Source organism: Ovis canadensis, chromosome 5 (assembly GCF_042477335.2).
Source record: "Ovis canadensis isolate MfBH-ARS-UI-01 breed Bighorn chromosome 5, ARS-UI_OviCan_v2, whole genome shotgun sequence".
NCBI classification, from domain to species: Eukaryota; Metazoa; Chordata; class Mammalia; order Artiodactyla; family Bovidae; genus Ovis; species Ovis canadensis.
This window is the reverse complement of record NC_091249.1, coordinates 34,628,204-34,654,031: the sequence shown is the minus strand read 5'-3', so window position 1 is coordinate 34,654,031 and position 25,828 is coordinate 34,628,204. Positions and strand designations below refer to the sequence as shown.

Below are 25,828 nucleotides of genomic sequence, written 5' to 3'. Positions count from 1 at the left end.
TTGCATCTATGTTCCTGAGTTTAGGATCATAATTTTCTATTCTTATACAATCCCCCTCGGATTTTACTATAATATGTATTAGTATCATAAAATGAACTGTAAAGTATTCCATTTTATTTTCTGTAAAAGTTTATGTATGTTTGGAATTACATGTTGACTTGGAAATTTGTGGAGACTTACCAATAGAACTCTCTGGCCTTCGTGTATTCTTTGTGGGAAGATTTTAGATGATTGATCAGATTTCTTTATTGGTTATAGAACCCTTCTGGGTTCCTTTGCCTTCTGGCATCAGTTTTGGGAATTCCTGCCTGGAATAGGACACATGTTTGTATGCCCTCTCTTGCAGGTGTAGATGGAATGTCACACTGTGAAATGAGGTCTGGGCTCTCATGTGGTTGCCGATGGCCAGATGATATGACTTGAAAGTACAGGGAGGTAAGCTCTGGTGGAGTAAACCTTGACTCATGGGGTATGGGAGAGAAAAGGGAGCCCAGCATATCAGCTTCCCTCTCCTTTGCCCTTTCTCTGTACTAAGGTATTCTTTCTCCTTTCAATGCTTCTGCAGGATGTGATGGGCAGACATACTTGCTGAGACTTGCTGTGTGTCTTCCTGCTTCCATGTGTTGGTATGATTTTTAGAACTGAGGTGTAATTCTCCAACGATAATGGAAAAAGCAATTGTTTTGTTTGTTTGTTTTTTGGTGAAACCATGCAACATGCAGGATCTTAGTTCCCTGAACAAAGATCAAACCCATGCCCCTTGCAGTGGTTAACCATTGGACAGCCAGCAGCTGTTGCTATGGCAGCACCCTGAGATGGAAGCATCTGGAACACTGAGCCAACCAGTGGAGGACAGCTGCTGTGCAGGGCTGTCCGGTTGACACCCCCAGTGCGATTAAGAAAGAAACTCCCCTCGTGTCCCTCCGCTGGGATTCAGAGGTAATTTATTACTTTAGAATCCTCTAGATGATTCTGACTGATGCGCATTCAGAGTTGTATAAGATAGATCTGAAAGACTACAATATAAAAACAAGAGCTCTAAAATGGGAATTCTCTGGCAACCCAGGGGTTAAGACTGCACTTTCATTGCTGAGGGCCCAGATCCCATTGCTGGTCAGGGAGCCAAAATCCAACAAGCTGTTCTGTAGAGGTGCAGCCAAAATAATAAAATAAAAATAAGGTCTCTGATAGAGGAATGCCCAAAGTAATGCAGGGCATCTAATACTGCTGGGCTAGGCAGAGAGAGAATCAACGATGTTAGTGTAACTAATTAGTGTAATTAGCTAGTATTGGAGCCTGGCTGTGAGAGCAGAGATGGAGGGATGGATGAAACCATCCAAAGGATCATTGCAAGTTCCCTGTGTGGGAAAAGACAGACGTACTGAGACACGGTGGGTAAAGGCACAGAGATGAAAAAATTCCTGGATATGCTAGGAAGAGCTTGCATTCCCTACAGAACTTCTTCCCAGTTTTCCACATAGAACATTTATTCATAGAACACATATGCCTTTCGAAATACAATACTAGGTATATGTCCCCCAACCCTGATGCATTTTTAAGCAGAGTGATGAGGCAGGGAGCTCAACAGAGAAAACCTTTAGGTTTATTCCCAATATAATTGGTAGCATATCGAAGGTCACAGAATACAACTGGAATGGCTCAGAATGTCAACTAAGTGGACATGTAGCACGTTATTAGGATAAAGAAGCCATAGTAATGGTTTCATGATCAGGAAGTACAGTTTTAAATATTTTACATTCTTATTTCACCACAATTTATTAAACAAATACAGAAATATAAACCTTAAAATATTTTACAGCCTAATATGTCAGCTTGTTGGTTATACACAGGCATTTTACTGTGTTTTATGTTTTGGAAAATTAGTTGAGGATTTTGGATTAAGACGTAATGCACAAAAAGTTTTCACATTTAAAATGATGGTAATGAGGCTCCTATTTAGCATTTTCTTTCAAGCAATGTTTAATGAGAGATGCCTGTGTTTCTGAATGGTAGAACTTGGAGGGTTCAACAGTATGACCTGTAAAGAAAATGGACTTGAGAGCCAGAGGGTTTTGTTTGCAGAAGTGACATGTGGACATGAGTGTATTTTATCAACAGCCCTGACTTGGCAGGTGTGGGGAGAGCCTGAAGTAGGTGGCTGGTGATGGCTGAGTCTAGGTGACAGGTGAGGGCCTCAACTGAGACACCGATGGAGAGGGGGAATCAGAGAGACATTCCAGAGGCTGAATGGCTGATGGAAGGGCACAGAGGTTTAAAGTTAGGGAGTCTTCCAGAAGGGTGATAGGAAGGTTCAGTTCAGTTCAGTCACTCAGTCGTATCCAACTCTTTGAGACCCCATGGACTGCAGCACACCAGGCCTCCCTGTCCATCACCAACTCCCGGAGTTCACCCAAACTCATGTCCATTGAGTCGGTGATGCCATCCAGCCATCTCATCCTCTGTTATCCCCTTCTCCTCCTGCCCTCAATCCCTCCCAGCATCAGGGTCTTTTCCAATGAGTCAACTCTTCCCATGAGGTGACCAAAGTATTGGAGTTTCAGCTTTAACATCAGTCCTTCCAAAGAAATCCCAGGGTTGATCTCCTTCAGAATGGACTGGTTGGATCTCCTTGCAGTCCAAGGGACTCTCAAGAGTCTTCTCCAACACCACAGTTCAAAAGCATCAATTCTTTGGCACTCAGCTTTCTTCACCATCCAACTCTCACATCTGTACATGACCACTGGAAAAACCATAGCCTTGACTAGACAGACCTTTGTCACAAAGTAATGTCTCTGCTTTTTAATATGCTGTCTAGGTTGGTCTTAACTTTCCTTCCAAAGAGTAAGTGTCTTTAAAATCACTGCAGTCACCATCTGCAGTGATTTTGGAGCCCCCCAAAAAATAAAGTCTGACACTGTTTCCACTGTTTCTCCATCTATTTGCCATGAAGTGATGGGACCAGATGCCATGATCTTAGTTTTCTGAACGTTGAGCTTTAAGCCAACTTTTTCACTTTCCTCTTTCACTTTCATCAAGAAGCTTTTTAGTTCCTCTTCACTTTCTGCCATAAGGGTGATGTCATCTGCATATCTGAGGTTATTGATATTTCTCCCAGCAATCTTGATTCCAGCTTATGCTTCCTCCAGCCCAGCATTTCTCATGATGTACTCTGCATGTAAGTTAAATAGGAAGGTAGTCATGATTATGTTAGCCAAGTAGGGAACCTCGAAGGAAGAGGATGAAGAAGGACAAGGAAGAGCAGCAGCAGCAGATTTGAGGGGATGGGGATGGATGACAGACAGGGGGCTTTGGTTTTAAATGCATTGTGTTGAGGTGTTCTCTGGGAAGATTCCTCTGTGTCCCTCCAAAACTTAGCGTGATCTTTCACTCTGGTGCCTCCCACTGGACATTAACAGCAGCATCACTAAAGTGAAAGTGAAAGTGAAGTCACCCAGTTGTGTCCGACTCTTTGCGACCCCATGGACTGTAGCCTATCAGGCTCCTCCGTCCATGGGATTTTCCAGGCAAGAGTGCTGGAGTGGATTGCCATTTCCTTCTCCAGGGGATCTTCCTGACCCAGGAATAGAACCTGGGTCTCCCGCATTGCAGGCACATGCTTTGCCCTCTGAGCCACCAGGGAAGGCAGAGTGCAATAGATGCTCTTTTATTGGAATAAGATTTTGAGAGGGAAAACAAGACTCGTGAAAGTCTTTCTGTAACCTGAAGCCTGCCAGGCCCTCTCCTCTGCTGTTCTAGCTTCTGGAGCCCCTCAGTAGTCAGGCCTAGGTGAGGAAGTGGTTCATAGAACTTGTAGGAGTCCCCCTCTCCCTGACCAGGGGCCACCAGATTGGAATTGTTTTACAGACTCAGCTGGGGAATCATTGTTGCCACCTTAAAAATCCTTGGTAGGTGTAAGAAGTTCCATTTCTGTGAGTGTCATGCAACCCTGATAGCTTTTAGCTTCTTTGAGACTGGTAGGTTGGTAAGAGTTGATGAGTAGGACTTTAGATAGGATATTCCAGCCTTAAATCCACAATAACTATATTGGACCTTGATAAAGAAGTGGGAAAATGACAGTTTTTTCCTGCCAAATTAATTTTATTTTTATTTTAAAAATTGAGGTACAGTTGATTTACGATATCTAGTTTCAGGTCTACAACATAGTGATTCAAAATTTGTATGGATTATACTCCACTTATATGATTATAAAATATTTACTGTATTCCCTGTACTGCACAATATATCCTTGTAGCTTGTTTATTTTATACATAGTACTTTGTGCCTCTTAAGCATTACCTCAATATTGCCTCCCCCCTGCTCCTCTCCACTGGTAACGTTTGTTCTCTATATCCATGAGTCTGTTTCTTTTTTGTTACATTCACCTGTTTAATTTTTTAGATTCTGCATGTAAGTGATAATACCCAGTATTTGTCTTTCTTTGTCTGATTTAATTCACTAAGCATAATACCCTCCAGGTCCATCCATGTTACAAATGGCAAATTTTCATTCTTTTTATGGCTAAGTAGTATTCCATTAGATACATATATATAGAGAGAGTTATATACATATATATGTATATATAAACTGTGTATATATATATATATATATATATATATATATATATATATATATATATATATAGTTTCCCTGGTAGCTCAGCAGTAAAGAATCTGCCTGAGATGCAGGAGACCCAGAAGATGCAGACTTGATCCCTGGGTTAGGAAGATCCCTTAGAGGAGGAAATGGCAGTGGACTCCAGTGTTCTTGCCTGGAGAATTCCATAGACAGAGAAACCTAATGGGTTACAGTCCACGGGACCGCAAAGCATAGGACAAGACTGAAGCGACTTAACACAGACGCATCCGTTTACAAGGGCAGGGAATTTTGTCCTTTTTATTCACTGATGAATCCTAGTTCCTAGAACAATCCTGGAACATATGGGAGCTCAATAAATACTTGCTGACTTGAGTTAAACTGACATTCAGTCTCTTCTCAAACTGAGCTTCCTGTTTCCTGTCAGTTTCGAGAGTACTCAGCATGGTGCTGTGCTGGCATCTCTTAATCAGCTCAGCCCCAGCTTTTGAGGCTTCGTGGGTGCACAGATTGAGATCCTAAGCCACAGCAGAGTGCTGACTACCTGGCCTGAGTTTGCACTGGAAGGCAAATGCATCTTTCTGCACCAAAGGATTTGCCTTCTCCCACTAGGAGTCTGTGTGTGATGGCCCTGGCCCCTCTCCCACTCCCAGAAACAGCAGGAGCAGTTTCTTCACACAAGCAGTGGCGCACAGCACGTGCAATCCATGCAGCTAATGCCAGGTGAAGGACACCATCTGCAAGGCCCTCTAGCGCATGTGCGCAGCGCTCTCCCAGCTCACTGTACTGGACCTGTGGCCAGTAAATGAAGGAAGGAGTTAGTGGCATAATAAATGCTGTTACTGGGCCTCTCCTCAGGTCTCAGGGTTGTTTTTTTTTTTTCGGCTGTTCAGGCTTTTCTCCAGTTGCGATGAGCGGGGGCTGCTCTCTTGCTGTGGTTGGAGGGCTTCTCATTCCCGTGACTTGTTGCAGAGCATGGGCTGCAGGGATTGTGGGCTTCAGTAACCGCGGCTCCCAGGCTCTAGATCATAGGCTCAGTAGCTGTGGCTCGTGGGCTTAGTTGTCCCGTGGCCTGTGGGATCTTCCCAGATCAGAGATCGAACCCCAGGTCTCAGTTTTAAAGTATATCTTTAAAACACATATTTTCTGAATCCTTCAGAAATTTCCTCAAGCAGAGGAGCTTTCAAATATGGTACTGATAGTGGCAAACAGGCTGATTGGGTTGTTGTTCTGCCTAATGCTATTCTTCCCTGGGAATACAGTGGGCACCTCTAGAACAGAGTCTCCCCATTATAACTGCCTGCCAGTGCTTCTCTGCCCATTGTTAGGCCACAGTGTCAGGTAAGGTGAAGAACTCCCCCAGGTCCACAGTGCCCTGGGCTCCACAAAGAACATTTCCAGCCCCTTCCCCAGACTGGCAGTATGACTGGTCTGCCACGTGCTTCTCATAGACTGGAAAGAGACCTAAACACAGATTCCTACAGTGCCCTCCTCTCCTAGCGAAGTGGTGAAACTCATTTGAATTCTCTGGCCAGCCCTCATAATCATCCATTCATTCACTCACTCATTCATTCCTCACCTGCCATTTAGCCTGCACCATCCTAGTCTCTGGGCATAGTGGAGCAGAAGCCAGGCTTCAGCCCCTGCCCGTGTCCCTGCTGCCTTCTTCCCCATTTAGTCCCACTCGGTCACATCCACCCACGGTACACCTAGCAACCTGCCACGTCTGCCACCCGGAAGATGGGAAAGACCTCCAAACTCAGCATGGTCTCACACAGATTGTGCTCACTTCAGGAGTAAGATAAAGGCCAGCAACAAACTGAACTAGAGTTGTCAAATTTTGTTTTATTGAAACATAGCTTAAGGCGAAATAAATATTAATTTTCTAAGTTCTCAATTCTTTCATAAATAATATTAAATTAACAGACATTTTATAAAATGTTATGTTAAATAAGATATATAAAAGTATATATATATGTATCTGTTTTGCCTGGAGCAAACTGGTGGAAAATACTTCAGTGATTCTGACATCTGAAATACAACTCGAATTTTTTGTTTTTATGCACTTTCTGCCTGTGTGAGGTAAAACAGTTGTATGCCTAAAATATTTACTTTGCTTCTGAAGTTTAATTACACTGAATATAAAGACTCCACCATTGGCTGGCCCTCATCCTTGTTGCATTAAAACATCCTTCTCCTCCTCCAGAAACTTTCACTACAGTGAAAGAGGTAGATCTCAGCTTTCCATCATCCACTCTGTGTTTATCACACCAAGGAAAACTTGCAGGTAGTCGAGGAATTGTTTCACTCTCCATCTTTCTCCTCCACACTTCCTCTGTGAAAAGAACAGACAATAAGCATTGTAGGAAACTGTCAATTCCTATAAATGTAGGCAGAGCCAGACAAATATACATAAGTTTCCACTAAATGTTTTTAGCTTACTTTTTGGAGGTCTATGTATTCTTTTATTAAAGACAAGTTTCGGAATATTTTTTTCACAGCATCCCCTTGTGCAGTTTGATTCTTCAATGTGTCTATTCCCTGAAAGACTTCTTCAATGCATAGTTGGTGCTAAATGAGGAAGATTTAAAAACAGTAAATAATCAAGACAAGGTATAAAAATTTGGTCCCAGAAGTTAGTTGTGTTGTTTACATGAGTTCTGTTCTCCAAAGAATGTTTTACTTGTTCTTTTTCCAAGTAGCAGACCACTTCACAGTGAGATATAATTTCCAAAAGTAGATAAAATTTTTGTAATTACTGAGGAGTTTTACAAATGGTATAAATTAACTCCTTAACCAAAGTTAAAACATTGATGAAAATACAGTATTGTTAAGTAAAATAAAGTAAAAATAAAAATTAAAAAAAAAGTAAAAGCGAAAAAAAAAAAAAACGTTGAGGAAGTATAATGTAACTACAATACTGATTGACCTCACATGAGTTTCCTTTTGTAGTTCTAGCTGGTAATTTTATTTTATTTAGACTAATAAAATCATATATTTTACAATTTAATACAACCATGACTTACTTTAAATGTTTGCAATTCCTTTATACAATCATAATAATTTAAATATGTAGAAATGACACACATATTAGTATAGGGCATTCATTGTATATTTTAATGTCTACTGATCATGATTCTAAAAGTATAACCCTAACTTGCTCAAGTTTCAGAAAGACATGAAAGTGAGGAAAGTCATAGTCAGAGTTGAATGGAGACTAGGAGACTCCTCTCACAGAATATGGGATTCTTGTAGGAAGAAGTGCTATTTACAATAGCCAATGTCCATTGACAGGTGAATGAATAAAGAAGATGTGGTGTATGTACACACACACAATGGACTACTGTTCAGCTGTCAAAGGAATGAAATAATATCATTTGCAGCAATATGGATGGACTTAGAGACTACCACACTAAGCGAAGTAAGTCAGACAGAGAAAGACAAATATCATATATCACTTATATGGCGAATCTAAAAAAAATGATACAAAGGAACTTATTTACAAAACAGACTCACAGATATAGAAAGCAAACTTATGGTTAGCAAAGGAGAAAGGGAGAGGGAAGGGATAGATTAGGAATTTGGGAGCGACATATACACACTACTCTATATAAAATAGATAAACAACAAGGACCTATTGAGTATCATCTATCACTCAGTATTTTGTAATAACATATATGGAAAGGAGGGAAAAGAATCTGAAAAACAATATATATAAAATAATATATATGTAAACAGACACACATGTAACTGAATCTTTGCATGCCTGAAATTAACACAACATTGTAAATCATCTATACTTCAATTTTAAAAATAAATTAATTTTTAAAGTATAGCAAAAAAGACATTAAATACCTAAAAATAAAAAAGAATGCCTGACTCAAGGCTCTTTGAAATGTAGAACTGACATCACCAGAGGGCCTGATCCACTTGTTTAATGGATTTTACTTGTTATAAAGTCATTCTTAATATTTTTAAGTACATACTTTTGTATTCACATATATAAAAACAAAATGGAGAAAAGTAAATCATTCCAGTGATAACTTTGCTTTATAGCTTAAAATATGAAATTCACTTATTCACTCAATCATTTATCAAATCATGATTTAACTTACATTTGTATGCTGAGGAGTAGGAATCATCAAGTTCTGAAAAGGAAAGGAAATACATTCATTTTAAAAGCACTCTAACACTCGTAAGTTTTAGTAAAAATGCTTGCTAGTTGTATGGTTACCAATTATATTTGTACTAACTCATAATTTCATGACTAATGACAGATCTTTAAAAATTAGCCACCACAAATGATTAGCTATATATTTTAAAGGCTGTAGGAATAAAAAAGAAAATTACCCCATCACCTATCAGCAGAGTTTGATGCGTGGAGAGCAGTGTCAAGGTCTCTGCCACCAGTCTATTCATGGTACTTTCTACAGCATTGGCACAAACATAGGCAGCTCCAAGAGCTACCAAGGTCAAACGCAGATGCATTCTCTTGACTCTGAAATGTTCAGCGTTTGCCTTGGCAAAGAAAGTGCATAGTACAAGATTGCATACCCAACCAATTTATTCTCTCTCTTTGAGGAAATGAATAATTTCTAACAATCAGATACAGAATGCCTAATAGTGGCATATCATGAAACTAAATATTTCCAATGCCTGTATCTTATAGTTTTATCTTTCAATAAAAATCAAAAATCCCTATTCCCCCCCCCCTTTTAAAAACATTTCTTGTTACCAAAGAAAATCCTTAGACTTATATATCATTGCCCCACATTTGCATGTCTTAAGTCAGAAGATTGAATTTCCTTTTAAAAGATGAGTATAAAAATAAGTATAATGTAAACCACTACGTAGAATTTTATGCTGAAATACATAAATACTGAGAAGTTCTTTTCAGATTAAGTAAACTCTAATGCAGTTGTAAGCTCGGTTGATCTGTCTTAAAAGAAATTGAATATACTGGTGAAGAGTGGAGACCATCAAAACTTAGCAGTCAGGTTGTGTTCACTGCACTCTTGATTAGGGTCCTTTCTAGTGCCTCAGAGGTTAAAGCGTCTGGCTGCAATGTGGGAGACCTGGGTTCGATTCCTGGGTTGGGAAGATCCCCTGGAGAAGGAAATGGCAACCCACTCCAGTATTCTTAAGCATCTATTTGCAATGTGGGAGACCTGGGTTCAATCCCTGGGTTGGGAAGATCCTCTGGAGCAGGAAATGGCAACCCACTCTAGTATTCTTGCCTGGAGAATCCCATGGATGGAGGTGCCTGGTGGGATACAGTCCACAGGGTTGCAAAGAGTCGGACACAACTGAACAATTTAACTTTCACTTTCTTTCTATTGCCAGTAATCAAAACCTAACTCAAACTGGTTGAAACCAAATGAGGGATTCTTTATCTCATACAGTCAAATGATCCAGGGTGGAGGCTCATTTATGTTGCTTACCTCAGGGACTTTTGTCTCCATTTTCAGGCAGTGACCCATTCCTTGGGTCACTGTAGACCCAATATGATGTCCAAATTCTTAAATCTGTATGTACCCTGTTCATGAGCCACAGAGGAAAGCAAATTGTGTTTTCCTGATTGCTCAATTAAAAGTTCTAGAATTCAACCTTATTCACCCTTAATCCCATGTTCCCCCCTAAACTGTGGCCAGGGCTATGTGATATACTGATTAGCTCTCCATGTAGCTGGAGGTGGGCTTCATCCCACTTGAGCTGCATAGCTGAGAAATTTGGGGTCCTAGGTAATAGTAGGAGGGACCTAGATGCTAGGAAGGCAACCAAAAATACACATCACATTCACATCCCACAAAGTGGGGGGATATCCTTCCACACCCAGGGTAGGCCCCGTAATCCCGGGCGGGAGTGAGATGGGGCCCTCTTCTAGACCACATTCTTCCTTATTCCCTGGCCTGAGCACACACAATGGAGGTGCAAGCCATGGCTTGTGACGGGGAACTTCAGTGAGCCTCCCAAAGTGGTTCTGTGTCGATGCCCTGGATGCACGTGTGTAGTCACGCCTCTGCACAGACAGGGTAAAAGTAGTGTGAGAGTCCAGTGGCAGCCTTCACGTCTGGTTTCGCTTGTGCTAAACTTTTGGACTCTTTGTGTAAACATTCGAAAAACCTTATTTTTTTGAGATTTCAGGAGTGAGGTAGTGAGGTAGGAATCACAATAGACTAGATCAAGTGAAAGTGAAAGTGAAGTCGCTCAGTTGTGTCCGACTTATTGCGACCCCATGGATTGTAGTCTACCAGGCTTCTCTGTCCATGGAGTTCTCCAGGCAAGAATACTGGAGTGGGTTGCCATTGTCTTCTCCAGGAGATCTTCCCAACCCAGGGATTGAACCCGGGTCTCCCACATTGTAGGCAGACGCTTTACTGTCTGAGCCACCAGGGAAGTCCAGTGCTCTTAAAATGGAGCTCTCAAAACCAAAGCTGATTCTAGCAGAGCCTTCTCCCCCTGGAAGATTTCAGAGAGAGTTTGCTGTTTTTCCTTGACTTCTACGGGCTACGCCGAGAAAGTGTGGGCTTAGATGAAGGTTTCAGAGGAACTGCCACATGACGTGTTATTTTAGTACCTTAAATACACAAAGTTCTGAGTTTTAAACTTCTCCCTCTTATAGAGTTGCATAGGAAATCTAGGTGGTGGAGGACTAAGATACCACTGTACTAGTGTTCACTAAAGCAGGAGAAAAGCTATGTTTAGGGGGTCATGCTGGCTGGTTACGAAAATGAGTGAAACGGGCCAGGTGTGACACAATACAGATGGTGGGGCTGCAGAGAACTACAGCAGCGTGACCTGTCTCCAGGTGGCAAGCGCTGCTCAGCTCCAGCTGACTGTTGCCATGTGACATCCTTGGGCTTATGTTGCCAAATCATCCAATTTTTCAAAGAAGCCAGAAATCCTGATTTTTAAATGTTGGCAATTCATAGTTTTCAAAACCATACAGGGTGCTATTTCTCAGCCTCTGATCCATAGTATAACTGTGGGTCCCTATTGGAGGGCAAGTTATTTAAAAATCCTCTTATTCAATATTAGATAACCTCAAAGCTTTTAAAAACTGTGGTAAAACACATGTAACATAAAGTGTGGCATCAACCACTTTAAAGTGTAGAGTTCAGTAGCGTTAAGCACATTCATAATGTCTTATAACCCATTTCCAGAACACTTCCTTATCTTGCAAAGCTGAAACTCTGTACACATTAAACAACTCTCTTTTCCCCCGGTCCCTCCCAGCCCCTGGCAACCACACTTCTACTTTCTGTCTCCACAGATTTGACTATTCTAGGTAACTCACATAAGTGGAATCATAAAGTATTTGCCATTTACTGACTGGCTTATTTCACCTAGAATAGTGTCCTCAAGGTTCATCCATCTTGTAGCATGTGGCAGAATTTCCTTCCCCTTTTTTTTTTGTTTTTGTTTTTTTGGCTTTTTGGTCATGCCACACTGCCTGTGGGATTAGTTCCACAATCAGGGATTAAACCCAGGCCATGGCAGTGAGAGCTTGGAATCTTCCATTGTATGTATATATCACATTCTGTTTATCCATTCATTTATCAATGGACATTTAGGGTTGCTTCCATCTTTTAGCTACTGTGAATAATGCCATTATGAACATGAATGTACAGGATTACATCTCTTATAATATTGTCATAAGTCATTAACTATTCCTCTATTAGTCTGATCTCCCCAACCTGATTGCAAACTCTGAGCAGAAATCTCTGAGCAGGGACCATAAAATAATGTATTTGAAAGAGGTTTATTAATGTAAAACTTCAAACAAAATTAATAATTGTAATCTCTTGTGCAGAATTCCAAGTAATTAAAATTTTTTTATTTTATATTGAAGTATAGTCGATTAACAATGTTGTGATAGTTTCAGATGGATGGCAAAGGGACTCAGCCAAACATATACATGTATCCATTCTCCCTCAAACCTCCCTGGCATCTAGGCTGCCCCACAACATTGAGCAGAGTTCCTTGTCCTGTACAGTAGGACCTTGTTGGTTATCCATTTCTAAAAAGAAATGATACAAATGAACTTATTTACAAAACAGAAACAGACTCACAGACCTAGCTAATGAATTTATGGTTGCTGGGGTTCAGTACTGGGGGGGAAGAATGGGGGAAGAGGGACGATAGGGAGTTTGGGATCAACATGTACACTCTGCTCTATTTGAAATGGATAACCAAGTAATTTTTGTAGATATTCTAGCCTCAAGGAAATGGAGTATAATTCCCTTTCAGTGTGGGATACACTTAAGGTAAGTGTAGGATAAAATTCACTTTAAAGAGTGCAGTCTGGAAAGGGGATTATGAGAGGAGTAACTTTGCAATGAAGAAACCTGGCAAATTTCAGCTGGGTGATCAAGGTCAACATCAGCAGTCATAGGTCATGTTGCTTGTGTTTTCCCTTAACATGATGTAATGAGAATGGCATTTTATTTTTGTGGTCTTACTCCCCAAAGCTCAAAACCTCTATCTAACCATGAGAAAAATATTACACATACCCAAACTGAAGGAATAAATACCTGACCAGTACTCTTAAACTGTCAAGGTAATCAAAAACAAGTAAAGTCTGAAAACTGTCACAGCCCGGAGTAATTTAAAGCAACCTGATGACTAAATGCAATGTAGTATTCTGGATGAGATCCCAGACAGACAAAGGATAAGGAAAAACTAAGAAAACCCTCTCAAAACGGTGGAGTCTAGTAATGTGCTAGTGTTGGTTACCCAGCTGTGACAAATATACTATGGTAACATGAACAAGAGAGGAAACTGGGTACAGAGTACCTCAGAACTCTGTCTATAATCTTGCAACTTTCCTGCAAATCTAAAGCTACATAAAATAAAAAGGTTATTAAAGATAACCTTGCAAGTTGAAAAAACATTAATGATTGTTTATATTATTATTATTATGTAAAAAGACTTTGTATCCTGTAAGTGTCATGCACTTGGGAACTTTTTACTTTACTAGATTGTAAACACCTTGAGAATAAGGGTTTTATTTAATTGATCTCTTGATCCTCATTGAGCAGCTTATTGTATACACTCAATTAATGTTTATTGAATAAACAATCAGGCACTTAGTTGTGTCCATTGCTACAGTCAATGGAGTTGCAAAGAGTTGGACACACCAAGCAACTAACACCACAAACAATGGTTGTGTTAGATGAACACAGTAATGTGAATTCTGTAGAAACTGAAGGAGTCTATTCCCTGGGGCTAAGAGCCTGATGACAGAAACAACTTTGGTAGGACTCCTACAAAAAAGATAAAGCAAAATTGTGAGCTCATCTATAGAGAACAAGTCAATGTGAACTACCATGTCATTAAAAAAAAACCCACATTATTTTAGGAGACTAGAAAGAAATTAGGGTTTTTCCAGTGGTCATGTATGGATGTGAGAGCTGGACTGTGAAGAAAGCTGAGAGCCGAAGAATTGATGCTTTTGAACTGTGGTGTTGGAGAAAACTCTTGAGAGTCCCTTGGACTGCAAGGAGATCCAACCAATCCATTCTAAGGGAGATCAGTCCTGGGTGTTCTTTGGAAGGACTGATGCTAAAGCTGAAACTCCAGTACTTTGGCCACCTCATGCGAAGAGTTGACTCATTGGAAAAGACCCTGATGCTGGGAGGGGTTGGGGGCAAGAGGAGAAGGGGACGACCCAGGATGAGATGGCTGGATGGCATCACCGACTCGATGGACGTGAGTTTGCGTGAACTCCGGGAGTTGGTGATGAACAGGGAGGCCTGGCGTGCTGCAATTCATGGGGTCGCAGAGTCAGACACGACTGAGCAACTGAACTAAACTGAACTGATACAGAATTTTTAAGAATTACTAATAATTTTATAGTTTAGAAGAAGGACTTTGTTGTTGAAAAGTTGTATTAGTAGGCAGCACCCATCCTGTTTTCCTAAAATCTTTATTAGTAAGAAAGGAAAAAGTAAGTGTTAGTCACTCAGTCGTGAAGTAAAGTAAGTGTTAGTCACTCAGTCGTGCCAGACTCTGCAACCCCATGGACTGCAGCCCACCAGGCTCCCCTGTCCATGAGATTTTCCCAGCAAGGATACTGGAGTGGGTTGCCATTTGCTTCTCCTGGGGATCTTCCCAACCCAGGGATTGAACCCAGGTCCCCTGCACTGCAGGCAGATTCTTTACCAACTGAGCTACAAGGGAAGCCCTTTGTCTCTATTAGTGGCTTCCAAATTGGCAACATGGTTTTTAAAAACTGATAAGGATAAGTGTTTTTTTTTTTTTTAACTAACTGTACACTTCAGTTCAGTTCAGTCGCTCAGTCGTGTCCGATTCTTTGCGACCCCATGAATCGCAGTACACCAGGCCTCCCTGTCCATTACCAACTCCCAGAGTTCACTCAAACTCACGTCCATCGAGTCCGTGATGCCATCCAGCCTTCTCATCCTCTGTCGTCCCCTTCTCCTCCTGCCCCCAATCCCCCCCAGCATCAGAGTCTTTTCCAATGAGTCAACTCTTCACATGCAACACCACAGTTCAAAAGCATCAATTCTTCGGCACTCAGCCTTCTTCACAGTCCAACTCTCACATCCATACATGACCACAGGAAAAACCATAGCCTTGACTACACAGATCTTAGTCGGCAAAGTAATGTCTCTGCTTTTGAATATGCTATCTAGTCATTAAGGTCAAATGACTTTTCTATGTACTGATTGTAATCAATCAACAGGGCATGCTGCCACTTTTTTTTTTTTTTTGCAGTGACTAAATGTAAAATGATAGCATCTCTTTCTTTTTCTTGATCTTACTCTAACTCTCATTCTTTCAATCTCCAAGTATATCTTTTGAATAATTTTTAAATTAATAAATAACATCATAGGAAAATAAACACAGAACAACTTCCCCTTGGCATAGCAACTATCAGATTTTTGTTGACCATGTCCAGTCTTTACTAAAACAGCTTTACAGAGTTATAATCAATGAATATGTACAATTTTATCTTTTTTGCTTATTAATACTTCTCCTCCATATAGTATTTTAAAGGTTACATTGATATGTGCTCAGTTGTGTCCAACTCTTTGTGATCCCATGGACTGTAGCCCACAAGGCTCTTCTGTCCATGGGATTTTCCAGGCAAGGATACTGGAGTGTGTTGCCATTTCCTTTCCAGGGGATCATCCCAACCCAGGGATCAAACCCACACCTCCTGTGTCTCCTGCACTGGCAGGCAGATTATTTACCACTAAGCCACTGGGGAAGCCATTTTTAAAGTTTACCTGCTGTTAGATGAAATTAGTGTACCACAGTTTACCTCACCATTTGGGTTGCTGCTAGTATTCCACGATTACAAGTAATGCTACTAAAAAGCTCTATGTATAATTTTTAAAATATTTCCTTATGCTGAGAAACTTACATGCTCATTTCAATAGCTTTGTTACATTTTACCAAATAAACCCTGTAAAAATAGTCAATGCACAAAAAATAAATCCTATTTTTACAGTGTTTTACCATTAAAAAACAACTTTATTTATTTTTGGCTATGCTGGGTCTTATTGCTGTGCTGCCTTTTTTGTCTAGTTACAGCGAGCAGGGGCTTCTATAGTTGCAGTGTGGCTTCTGCTGTGGAGCAAGGGCTCTCGGGTGCGCAGTCTTCGGTTGTGGCTCCCCGCCTCTGGAGCACAGTCGGTAGTTGCGGTGCATGGGCTTAGTTGCCCCGCCGCATGTCATCTTTCTGGATGAGGGATCGAACCAGTGTCTCCTGCACTGGCAAGCGGATTCTTCACCACTAAGCCACCAGGGAAGCCTGTGTGTTACCATTTATAAAGCACTTTCACAAAATAACTTTGTTTAATCTTGATATCAGCTCTGTGGGATGGATTTCTTTCCCTCAAGATTCTTTAGCACTAGAATATAATGAGAGAAATGAACCAAAAAGGAGTGGTATGAAATGAACCAAAGAAGAAGTGATAATGAAAAGGTTGATAAATATGTTGATAAACATAAAGAATCCTGGTTTAGAAAATAAGTTAGGGTATTTCAAGACAATATGGAAAAATATTCTAAACACTGATAATGTGGAAAATTAACATGGAATTAAAGTCAGTGGTTCTTATACTGTTTGAAAGGATACTTAAGATATTCAGATTTCAAAATAGGCAGGTGAAAAATTCAAGAATATCTATGAAAAGAATCAGAATAGAATGTACAACTTCAAAACCAGTAAAATAAGAGAATAATGAAAAATCCATCAACCTAGAAACCTAGAAAGGAGAAATAGAAGGAAAAAGCACAAAATATGAGAAATACAATCAAATTTATCAGGAATAACAGTTCACTTCATGCAAAGTGACACTGTGCTCAGTCAATTCAGTAGTGTCTGACTCTTTGCAACCCTATGGACTATAGCCCACCAGTGTCCTCTGTCCATGGGGTTCTCCAGGCAAGAATACTGGAGTGGGTTGCCTTCTCCAGAGGATGTCTATCTCCAGGGGATCTTCCCAGCCCAGAGATGGAACCTGTGTCTCTTGTGTTTCCTGCATTTTCTTTACCCATTGAGCCACCTAAAGCCTAAAATGACATTAAAAGGGTTTAAAAATCAAAGGATAGGAAGACACATTGCGTGCATGCATGCGTTTGTGCCCAGCTGTATCTCACTCTTTGCAACCCTATGCACTATAGCCTGCCAGACTCCTCTGTCCATGGAGTTTTCCAGGCAAGAATACTAGAGCAGGTTGCCATTTCCTCCTCCATGGGATCTTCCTGACCCAGGGACCCAACCTGTTTCTCTTGCATTGGCAGAGGTTCTTTACCACTGAGCCACCTGGGAAGCCTCAGAAAGACACACTAGACAAATACTAATCAAAGGAAAGTTGATAGACTTTCCCTGGTAGTCAAGTGGTTAAGAATCTGCCTGCCAATACAAGGGATACAGGTTTGATAACTGGTCCAGGAAGATTCCACATGTCTAAGGGTAACTAAGCCAGCATGCCCTAGAGCCGGTGCTCTGCAACAAGAGAAACCACCATAATGAGAAGCCCACACACCACAAGCAGAGAGCAGACTCACCAGAACTCAAGAAACCCAGCGCAATGCACCAAAGACCCAGCACAGCTGTAAATAAATAAATAGAATAAATACACAAATTAAAGAAAGCTGGTACACTGATATCAATATCAAAAAAAGACAGGGTTTTGTCAGAAAGTATTATAAAGAGATTCACTAATAGGTATACTAGTAGGTATTTCATGGTATTTTATTTATAATGAAAATTTCCCTTTCATTGATTATAAGTGAAGCAACATTTTTAAGTGGTAGTTTACTGAGAACTGGGAACTTGACTGATCTGCCTTTTTAGTCTTTTTTAAAATTAATCATTTTAATTGCAAATCTTTCCACCCCTCCTCCTAGAGTTTTATAGATTCTATAGGTTCCTACCATTAGCAAAAGTGGGGTCTGGCTGCTCACTGCTCAAAAGCCAATAAAGAGGCCAGGTTGGTGGAAAAGAAGGCTTGCTTTATTTTGGATGCCAGCAACAGGAGCAGCAGAGATGGAGGGAGGATGGATTACTGTCCAAAAGCTGACCCCTCCCCCCTCCCTCAATCAGGGGGCAAGCACTTTTATAGGGAGAGGGAGGGGGCAACATGCAGAGACAGCACAGTCAGCTCTGGCATTCATGTTGAAATCGGTCACTGGTGGTCTGACCAGCATCATCTTGATTGTTTTGGATACAGTTAGTCTTCAGTTCCATGGTCAGTTTTTCCCATTTCCTTGAGGCTAATTCTTGGAATTGAGGCACCTTACGTCATGGCTATGGTCTGACCATCATGTAGTTAACGTCTTCCACCTGGTGGAGGTTTCGGTATTTGTGTAAGTCAGCTCACAGGATATGGCTCAGAATATTATCTACGGCCCTTGAGAAGAAATTGAAGGTCCTCAACTATGTTTAATGACCACATTATTATTTGGTCTCCTTTGTTGTTTTTCTTTGTTTCTGCCTGTTTTTACTTCTCCGATTATTTTTTTGGCTAAAGTTTTCCAGTCTTATAGAATCTACAAAACTCTTTACTTTAATGACACTAATCTGAGAGTCTGGGGCAATGTCTTGTAACACATTCTGCCTTTCAGATTTGCCTTTTTCATCCTCATGTTATTATTAATACTTCCTATAAACAGGAAGCTTAATCTAAAGGTGCTAAAGATTCAAGTTAAATTTTTTCTTAATCTAACTTCATAAAAGGTAATGTGGGCTACTTCATATTAAGACCACAGCAGGAAACGTATAATGTCTGATTGTCCAAATATTCAACGCCATTGATATATCCATCACCTCCAAAAGTTTCTTCTCATCTTATTTTCTATTATATATTTTTTTGTGATAAGAACAGTTAACACAAGATCTACCATCTAGGCAAATTTTTAAGTATATAATATAGTGTTGTTAAAAATACCCATGATGATGATATACAGTATTCATCTTGTATTACAAAACCTCTTATTTTAAAGGTGTCTATTCCTTTCTTGTGGTGGTACTTATAATAGGGACAGAGTGAAGGGACAAAGTAGGTAATTAAATAGCTAATCCCACTAGGGGATGGTAAGTAGAAAAAAAATACGTATGCTAATGATAGGTATGTAAGTTAATGATTACTCAAGAAAACAGGTTTGGTTAACCACAAAACCAAGCATGTTTGCTCAGCAACAAAACCATGCAGCAGAAGCATGCGACGTGCCCCAAAACAATGAAATAATTGTGGCATGAGACTCACAAACTGCCCAGTGAGCTCAGAAAATTAAAGATTCCCTACAACATGCTCTCTGCACACACAGACAACAATAATTTGTGGAACTAGCTTGACCCAGTAGGGACAAGAAAACTCCCCTCCTCAGTCTGGAGAAGGAACTGATGATGGAAGCATGACATCTACTCTAGAAAGACAAAGAAGCCCTTCTTCCCCTCTGCATTTTTCCTTTGATTATAAAACTGTAGCCCAGTAAATTCTCAGGGTGCAGCATCGCTCACTCGCCAGCTTGTAAGCCTCACAAGTGTCCCATTCTAATAAGTCACTTCTTATCACTTAGCTGTGGATGAATTCTTCTTTGCGCTGAGACATAAAGGACTATGGTACCAGAGCTGTTTAGAGCCCCCGCCCAAACAACACCAATTAGTTCTGCTTATAAAAGTGGGTTTCCTTCACATATTTGTGTAATTTTATAGTCTTATAACATGGGCTTCCCAGGTGGCTCAATAGTAAAGAATTTGCCTCCAGTGCAGGAGTTGCAGGAGACATAGGTTTTGATCCATGGGTCTGGAAGATCCCCTGGAGAAGGAAATGGCAACCCCCTCCAGTATTCTTGCCTGGAAAATTCCATGGAAAGTGGAGCTTGGCAGGATACAGTTCATGGGATCACAAACAGTGGGACACAACTGAGCAACCAAGGGCAAACACATGCACACACAGAGACTAATAACAGCTCTTGGTCTACAGTAGTAGTTTACAATTTTTTGGTATTAAATTCCTGTCTGCACTTATAGAAACTACTGAGGATCCAAAAGTTATTATATATATATATATAAAATGTGAATTATAATTAAATTATATTTGATATATAATAAATATAAATATATATTTATTATATATTTAATAAAATAAATATATATTAAACATATAAATATTTATATATAATATATAATATTCATATCTATATATTTTATCATATTATATTATAATAAATATATAATATATAATATAATATATTTATTAAAATGAATATATTAAATATTTAAATATAATATTTTATATTTATATATTAAATATTTATATATTTCAATATATATTTATTATAATTATATATTATAATTATATTTACTCAATTAGGAGCTAAATTTGAGTTTAAAAAATCACAAGAATATACATGCATATAGTCCATCAATCATCATTTGATGGTGTCTCTGACATCACGTGATTACTAAAACACAGTACACTAATGGCCACTGAGCGTGCACAGGCAAATAACGTCTTAGTGTTTTTAGAAAAACAGCTTTGACCAGAACGGACACCACACCCCCCACTCCACTCCAGGTGTCCTGAGATCACATGATCACACTCTGGGAATCCCTGGCCATCTCAAGTCTTCGCATCCCTTAGTGTTACTGTCTCTTACTGTTGCCTCTGTATAACTGTAAGGGATTTGATTTAGGTCATACCTGAACGGTTTAGTGGTTTTCCCTACTTTCTTCAATTTAAGTCTGAATTTGGCAATAAGGAGTTCATGATCTGAGCCACAGTCAGCTCCCAGTCTTGTTTTTGCTGATGGTATAGAGCTTCTCCAATAGTTGCAAATATAATCAATCTGATTTCAGTGTTGACCATCTGTTGATGTACATGTATCGTGTCTTCTCCTGTGTTGTTGGAAGAGGGTGTCTGCTATGACCAGTGCAGTCTCTTGGCAAAACTCTGTTAGCCTTTGCCCTGCTTCATTTTGTACTCCAAGGGTAAGTTTGCCTGTTACTCCAGGTATCTCTCAACTTCCTACTTTTGCATTCCACTCCCCTATGATGAAAAGGACATCTTTTTTTGGGGGGGTGGTGTTGGTTCTAGAAGGTCTTGTAGTTCTTCATAGGACTTTTCAACTACAGCTTCTTCAGCATTACTGGTTGGGGCTTAGCCTTGGATTACCGTGATAATGAATGGTTTGCCTTGGAAATGGACAGAGACCATTCTGTCATTTTTTGAGACTGCACCCAAGTACTGCAGCTCTGACCCTTTTGTTGACTATGAGGGCTACTCCATTTCCTCTAAGGGATTCTTGCCCACAGTAGTAGATATAATGGTCATCTGAATTAAATTCGCCCGTTCCAGTCCATTTTAGTTCACTGATTCCTAAAATGTCAGGGTTCACTCTTGCCATCTCCTGTTTGACCACTTCCAATTTGCCTTGATTCATGGACCTAACATTCCAGGTTCCTCTGCAATATTGTTCTTCGCAGCATCGGACTTTACTTCCATCACCAGTCACATCTACAACTGGGCATTGTTTTCACTTTGCTTCCGTCTCTTCATCCTTTCTGGAATTATTGCTCCCCTCTTCTCAGTAGCATATTGGGCTCTTACAAACCTGGGGAGTTCATCTTTCAGTGTCCTATCTTTTTGCCTTTTCATACTGTTCATGGGGTTCTCAAGGCAAAAATATTGAAGTGGTTTGCCATTCCCTTCTGCAGTGAACCACATTTTATCAGAACTCTCTACCATGACCCGTCTGTCTTGGGTGGCCCTACATGGCATAGCTCATAGTTTCATTGAGTTACACAAGGCTGTAGTCCATGATCAGTTTGATTAGTTTTCTGTGATTGTTGTTTTCATTCTGTCTGCCCTCATGGATAAGGACAAGAGGCTTATGGAAGTGACAAATAGATTCAAGGGGTTAGATCTGATAGAGTGCCTGAAGAACTATGGACAGAGGTTCGTGACATTGTACAGGAGGCGGTGATCAAGACCATCCCCAAGAAAAAGAAATGCAAAAAGGCAAAATGGTTGTTTGAAGAGGCCTTACAAATAGCTGAGAAAAGAAGAGAAGCTAAAGGCAAAGGAGAAAAGGAAAGATATGCCCATTTGAATGCAGAGTTACAAAAATAGCACGGGGAGATAAGAAAGTCTTCCTCAATGATCAATGCAAATAAATAGAGGAAACCAATAGAATGGGAAAGACTAGAGATCTCAAGAAAATTAGACGTATCAAAGGAACATTTCATGCAAACATGAGCACAATAATGGACAGAAATGGTATGGACCTAACAGAAGCAGAAGATATTAAGAAGAGGTAGCAAAAATACACAGAACTATACAGAAAAGATCTTTATGACCCAGATAACCACGATGGTGTGATCACTCACCTAGAGCCAGATATCCTGGAATACAAAGTCAAGTGGGCCTTAGGAGGCAGCACAACAAATAAAGCCAGTGGAGGTGATGGAATTCCAGCTGAGCTATTTCAAATCCTAAAAGATGATGCTGTTAAAGCACTATACTCAATATGCCAGCAAATTTGGAAAACCCAGCAGTGGGCAGGACTGGCAAAGGTCAGTTTTTATTCCAATCCCAAAGAAAGGCAATGTCAAAGAATGTTCAAACTGCCACACAATTGCACTCATCTCACACTAGCTGGCAAAGTAATTCTAAAAATTCTCCAAGCCAGGCATCAACAGTACATGAACTGTGAATTTCCAGATGTTCAAGCTGGATTTAGAAAAGGCAGAGGAACCAGAGATCTAATGGCCAACATCTATAGGATCATCGAAAAAGTAAGAGAATTCCAGAAAAACATCTACTTCTGCTTTATTAACTACCCCAAAGCCTTTGACTGTGTGGAAAATTCTTCAAGAGATGGGAATACCAGACTAACTTACCTGCCTCCTGAGAAATCTGTGTGCAGGTCATGAAGCAACAGTTAGAGTCGGACATGAAAGAACAGACTAGTTCCAAATCTGGAAGGAAGTATGTCAAGGCTGTATATTGTCACTCTGCTTATTTAACTATATGCAGAGTACAGCATGCGAAATGTCGGGCTGAATGAAGCTGAAGCTGGAATCAAGATTGCTGGGAGAAACATCAATAACCTCAGATACGCAGATAACACCACCCTTATGGCAGAAAGCAAAGAACTAAAGAGCCTCTTGATGAAAGTGAAAGAGGAGGGTGAAAAAGTTGGCTTAAAACTCAACATTCAAAAAACTAAGATCATGGCATCCAGTCCCATCACTTCATGGCAAATAGATGGGGAAACAATGGAAACAGTGAGAGACTATTTTGGGGGGGTCCCAATATCACTGCAGATGGTGACTGCAGGCTTGAAATTAAAGGATGCTTTCTCCTTGGAAGAAAAGCTATGATAAGCACAGCATATTAAAAAGCAAAGATATGGAGAAGGAAATGGCAACCCACTCCAGTGTTCTTGCCTGAAGAATCCCAGGGATGGGGGAGCCTGGTTGGCTGCTGTCTCTGGGATTGCACAGAGTCGGACACAACTGAAGCGACTTAGCAGTAGTAGCAGCAGCAGCAACCCACTCCAATATTCCGGTCTAGAGAATTCCATGGATTGTGTAGTCCATGGGGTCACAAAGAGTCAAACACTTTTGAGCAACTTTCACTTTTATGTAAGTGCAACACTTTTTTGTCTTTTTAAAATTCTGTTGAGCATTTTGTTAAAAAGTAAGAACAATCAAGACTTGCAATTTAGAGAGTTCCCTGGCAGTCCAGTGGTTAGGACTCAGCACTTTCACTGCCACGGCCCAGGCTCAATCCCTGGTCAGGAAACTCAGATCTCATGAACAGAACACTACCAAGCAAAAAAAAAAAAAAAAAAAAAAGATTTGTAATTTCACGTTAATTTTCCACTTGGGTGGTAACTCCAGTCATCAAATCTGTTGTCCTTATGAATCTCCTAAGATCTTCAAAAGAAGACAGAAGATCTGGAAACTATTTTCAATACTTGTGAAAGCCTGTCCTGTCAGAAGTCATATCTATATTGAGGCTTCAAAAACTAATAATAAATATCTTGTTTTTAAATATTCAATACAAACTATAGTAATTAAGGTAATCTAGATAAGTACTAAATTTGCTGATGGAAGAGTTGATTTGCAATTGTCTGCTTTGTCTAAATCCACTAAAAGGACCAATAATAAAAATGATGGATGGTAAAAGAACTGGGGGGAAAAAAAAAAGCAAAGATATTACTTGTCAACAAAGGTCCATCTAGTCAAAGTTATGGTTTTTCCAGTAGTCATGTATGGATGTGAGAGTTGGACTATAAAGAAAGCTGAGCCCAAAGAACTGATGCTTTTGAACTGTGGTGTTGGAGAAGACTCTTGAGAGTCCCTTGGACTGCAAGGAGATCAAACCAGTCCATCCTAAAGGAGATCACTCCCGACTATTCATTGGAAGGACTGATATTGAAACTGAAACTCCAATAGTTCGGCCACCTAAGGTGAAGAACTGACTCATTGGAAAAGGCCCTGATGCTGGGAAAGACTGAATGCAGGAGGAGAAGAGGACGACAGAGGATGAGATGGCTGGATGGCATCACCCACTCGATGGACATGAGTTTGAGCAAGCTCTGGGAGTGGGTGATGGACAGGGAAGCCTGGCCTGCTGCAGTCCACGGAGTCGCAGAGTCGGACACGACGGAGCGACTGAACTGAACTGAGTGCTGCCTCACCCCTGCCCCTCCTCCTCCCCTCCCTCTCGCCCCTCCTCCCTCGGTCCGCTGCTAGGAGACACAAGCCACTTTCAAGACTTGGCACGCGACCGTCGCAGACTGTAAACCTGCGCGCGCACCTAGCTTCCGACTTCCCGGCGTGCCCCGCGCCTGCGGCGTAAATGCGCGCCGGCGCAGCGACCCACCTGACCCGCGCGTAGCCAAGGCGGGAGTCTGTGAGTGCCTGGGTCTCGGGCTCCCTGGTCCTGGGGGTTCTGCCCGCGTGTGTCTTGGGCAGCCCCGGGCTGGCCCCCACCCCCGCTCTCGTCCTGCAGCAGGGAAGAAAGCCAGTGTGGGAGGGACGGTCCCAGCCCGAGCCTTCCGAGACGCTGGAGTCCTTACGACCCGTTCTTGCTGTGCTCCGGCCTCGCTGCTAAACTTTGGTGGGCCCCGGGATCTAGACCCCAGCTGTTGAGAAAAGAAACGTTTGCAAACATGTCCCGGATCGAAAAGATGAGCATTCAGGGCGTGCGGAGTTTTGGAATAGAGGATAAAGATAAACAAATTATCACTTTCTTCAGCCCCCTTACAATTTTGGTTGGACCCAATGGGGCGGGGAAAACGGTAAGTCCTCTGAGGAGCCGCCTTCAGTTTATGGGTCGCCACGTGTTACAGATCTGGAGTAGAGTGTCTGCAGAGTTCGGAACTCTAGGGTGAGAGGAGTCAGTATGACTCAGCTCCTGGGGCCCCAGGGTACACCTGGGTCGTCAGCTGACTTCCGTGCTCAGGAGCGTGGCTTGGTGTGGACTTCTGGTCTCTGTCACCTGAGCCGCCGACCGGACTTTTGTCCACTGCTGCCCAGTGGACAGGGTTTTCTTGAGAATCCCGAGAGGCCGGGAGCTAACTGCGTGAGCTTACGGAGCTCACAGCCCCACAGGAACTTTTTTTTTTTTTTGCCTGTATTCATGTTTTCTTAATTCTCTTTATTCTCATGGCATAGCATTCATTTCCTGGTAGTTGTCCCCGTTCGGGATTTTGTTGTTGTTGTTGTTATAAAATGTAAATG

General features: G+C 41.0%; 2 protein-coding genes across 3 annotated transcripts in view; one reads left to right on the top strand and one right to left on the bottom strand.

The window, feature by feature from the left end:
- Positions 1-565: 565 nt before the first annotated feature.
- The window catches only part of RAD50 (RAD50 double strand break repair protein), a 134,271-nt gene continuing 109,008 nt past the window's right edge, over positions 566-25,828 (top strand). Inside the window, exon 1 of one of the 2 annotated variants that reach the window (XM_069591487.1) lies at positions 566-939. Coding sequence is in view for 1 of the 2 variants with exons in the window: in XM_069591486.1 (XP_069447587.1) it covers positions 25,258-25,386 (129 nt within the window). In the remaining variant the exon portion in view is untranslated. Of the gene's footprint in view, positions 940-24,582; positions 25,387-25,828 lie in introns of those variants that run through there. The other variant, XM_069591486.1, reaches the window with a different exon arrangement.
- IL5 (interleukin 5) lies at positions 6,775-9,081 on the bottom strand. The gene is made up of 4 exons (XM_069592824.1): positions 8,944-9,081; positions 8,709-8,741; positions 7,036-7,164; positions 6,775-6,928 (listed from the first exon to the last, which is right to left on the bottom strand). The coding sequence occupies exons 1-4, from the start codon at positions 9,079-9,081 to the stop codon at positions 6,830-6,832; spliced, it is 399 nt and encodes a 132-aa protein (XP_069448925.1). The 3' UTR covers positions 6,775-6,829.

Bases quoted from the DNA above. Each gene is read 5' to 3' on its own strand.
- IL5 (XM_069592824.1), bottom strand. From the start codon at position 9,081: ATGCATCTGCGTTTGACCTTGGTAGCTCTTGGAGCTGCCTATGTTTGT. The intron at 7,165-8,708 runs GTAAGTTAAATC...TTCCTCATTTAG, and splicing joins CTACTCCTCAGCATACAAAT to CACCAACTATGCATTGAAGA. The intron at 6,929-7,035 runs GTAAGCTAAAAA...TTCTTTTCACAG, and splicing joins AATACATAGACCTCCAAAAA to AGGAAGTGTGGAGGAGAAAG.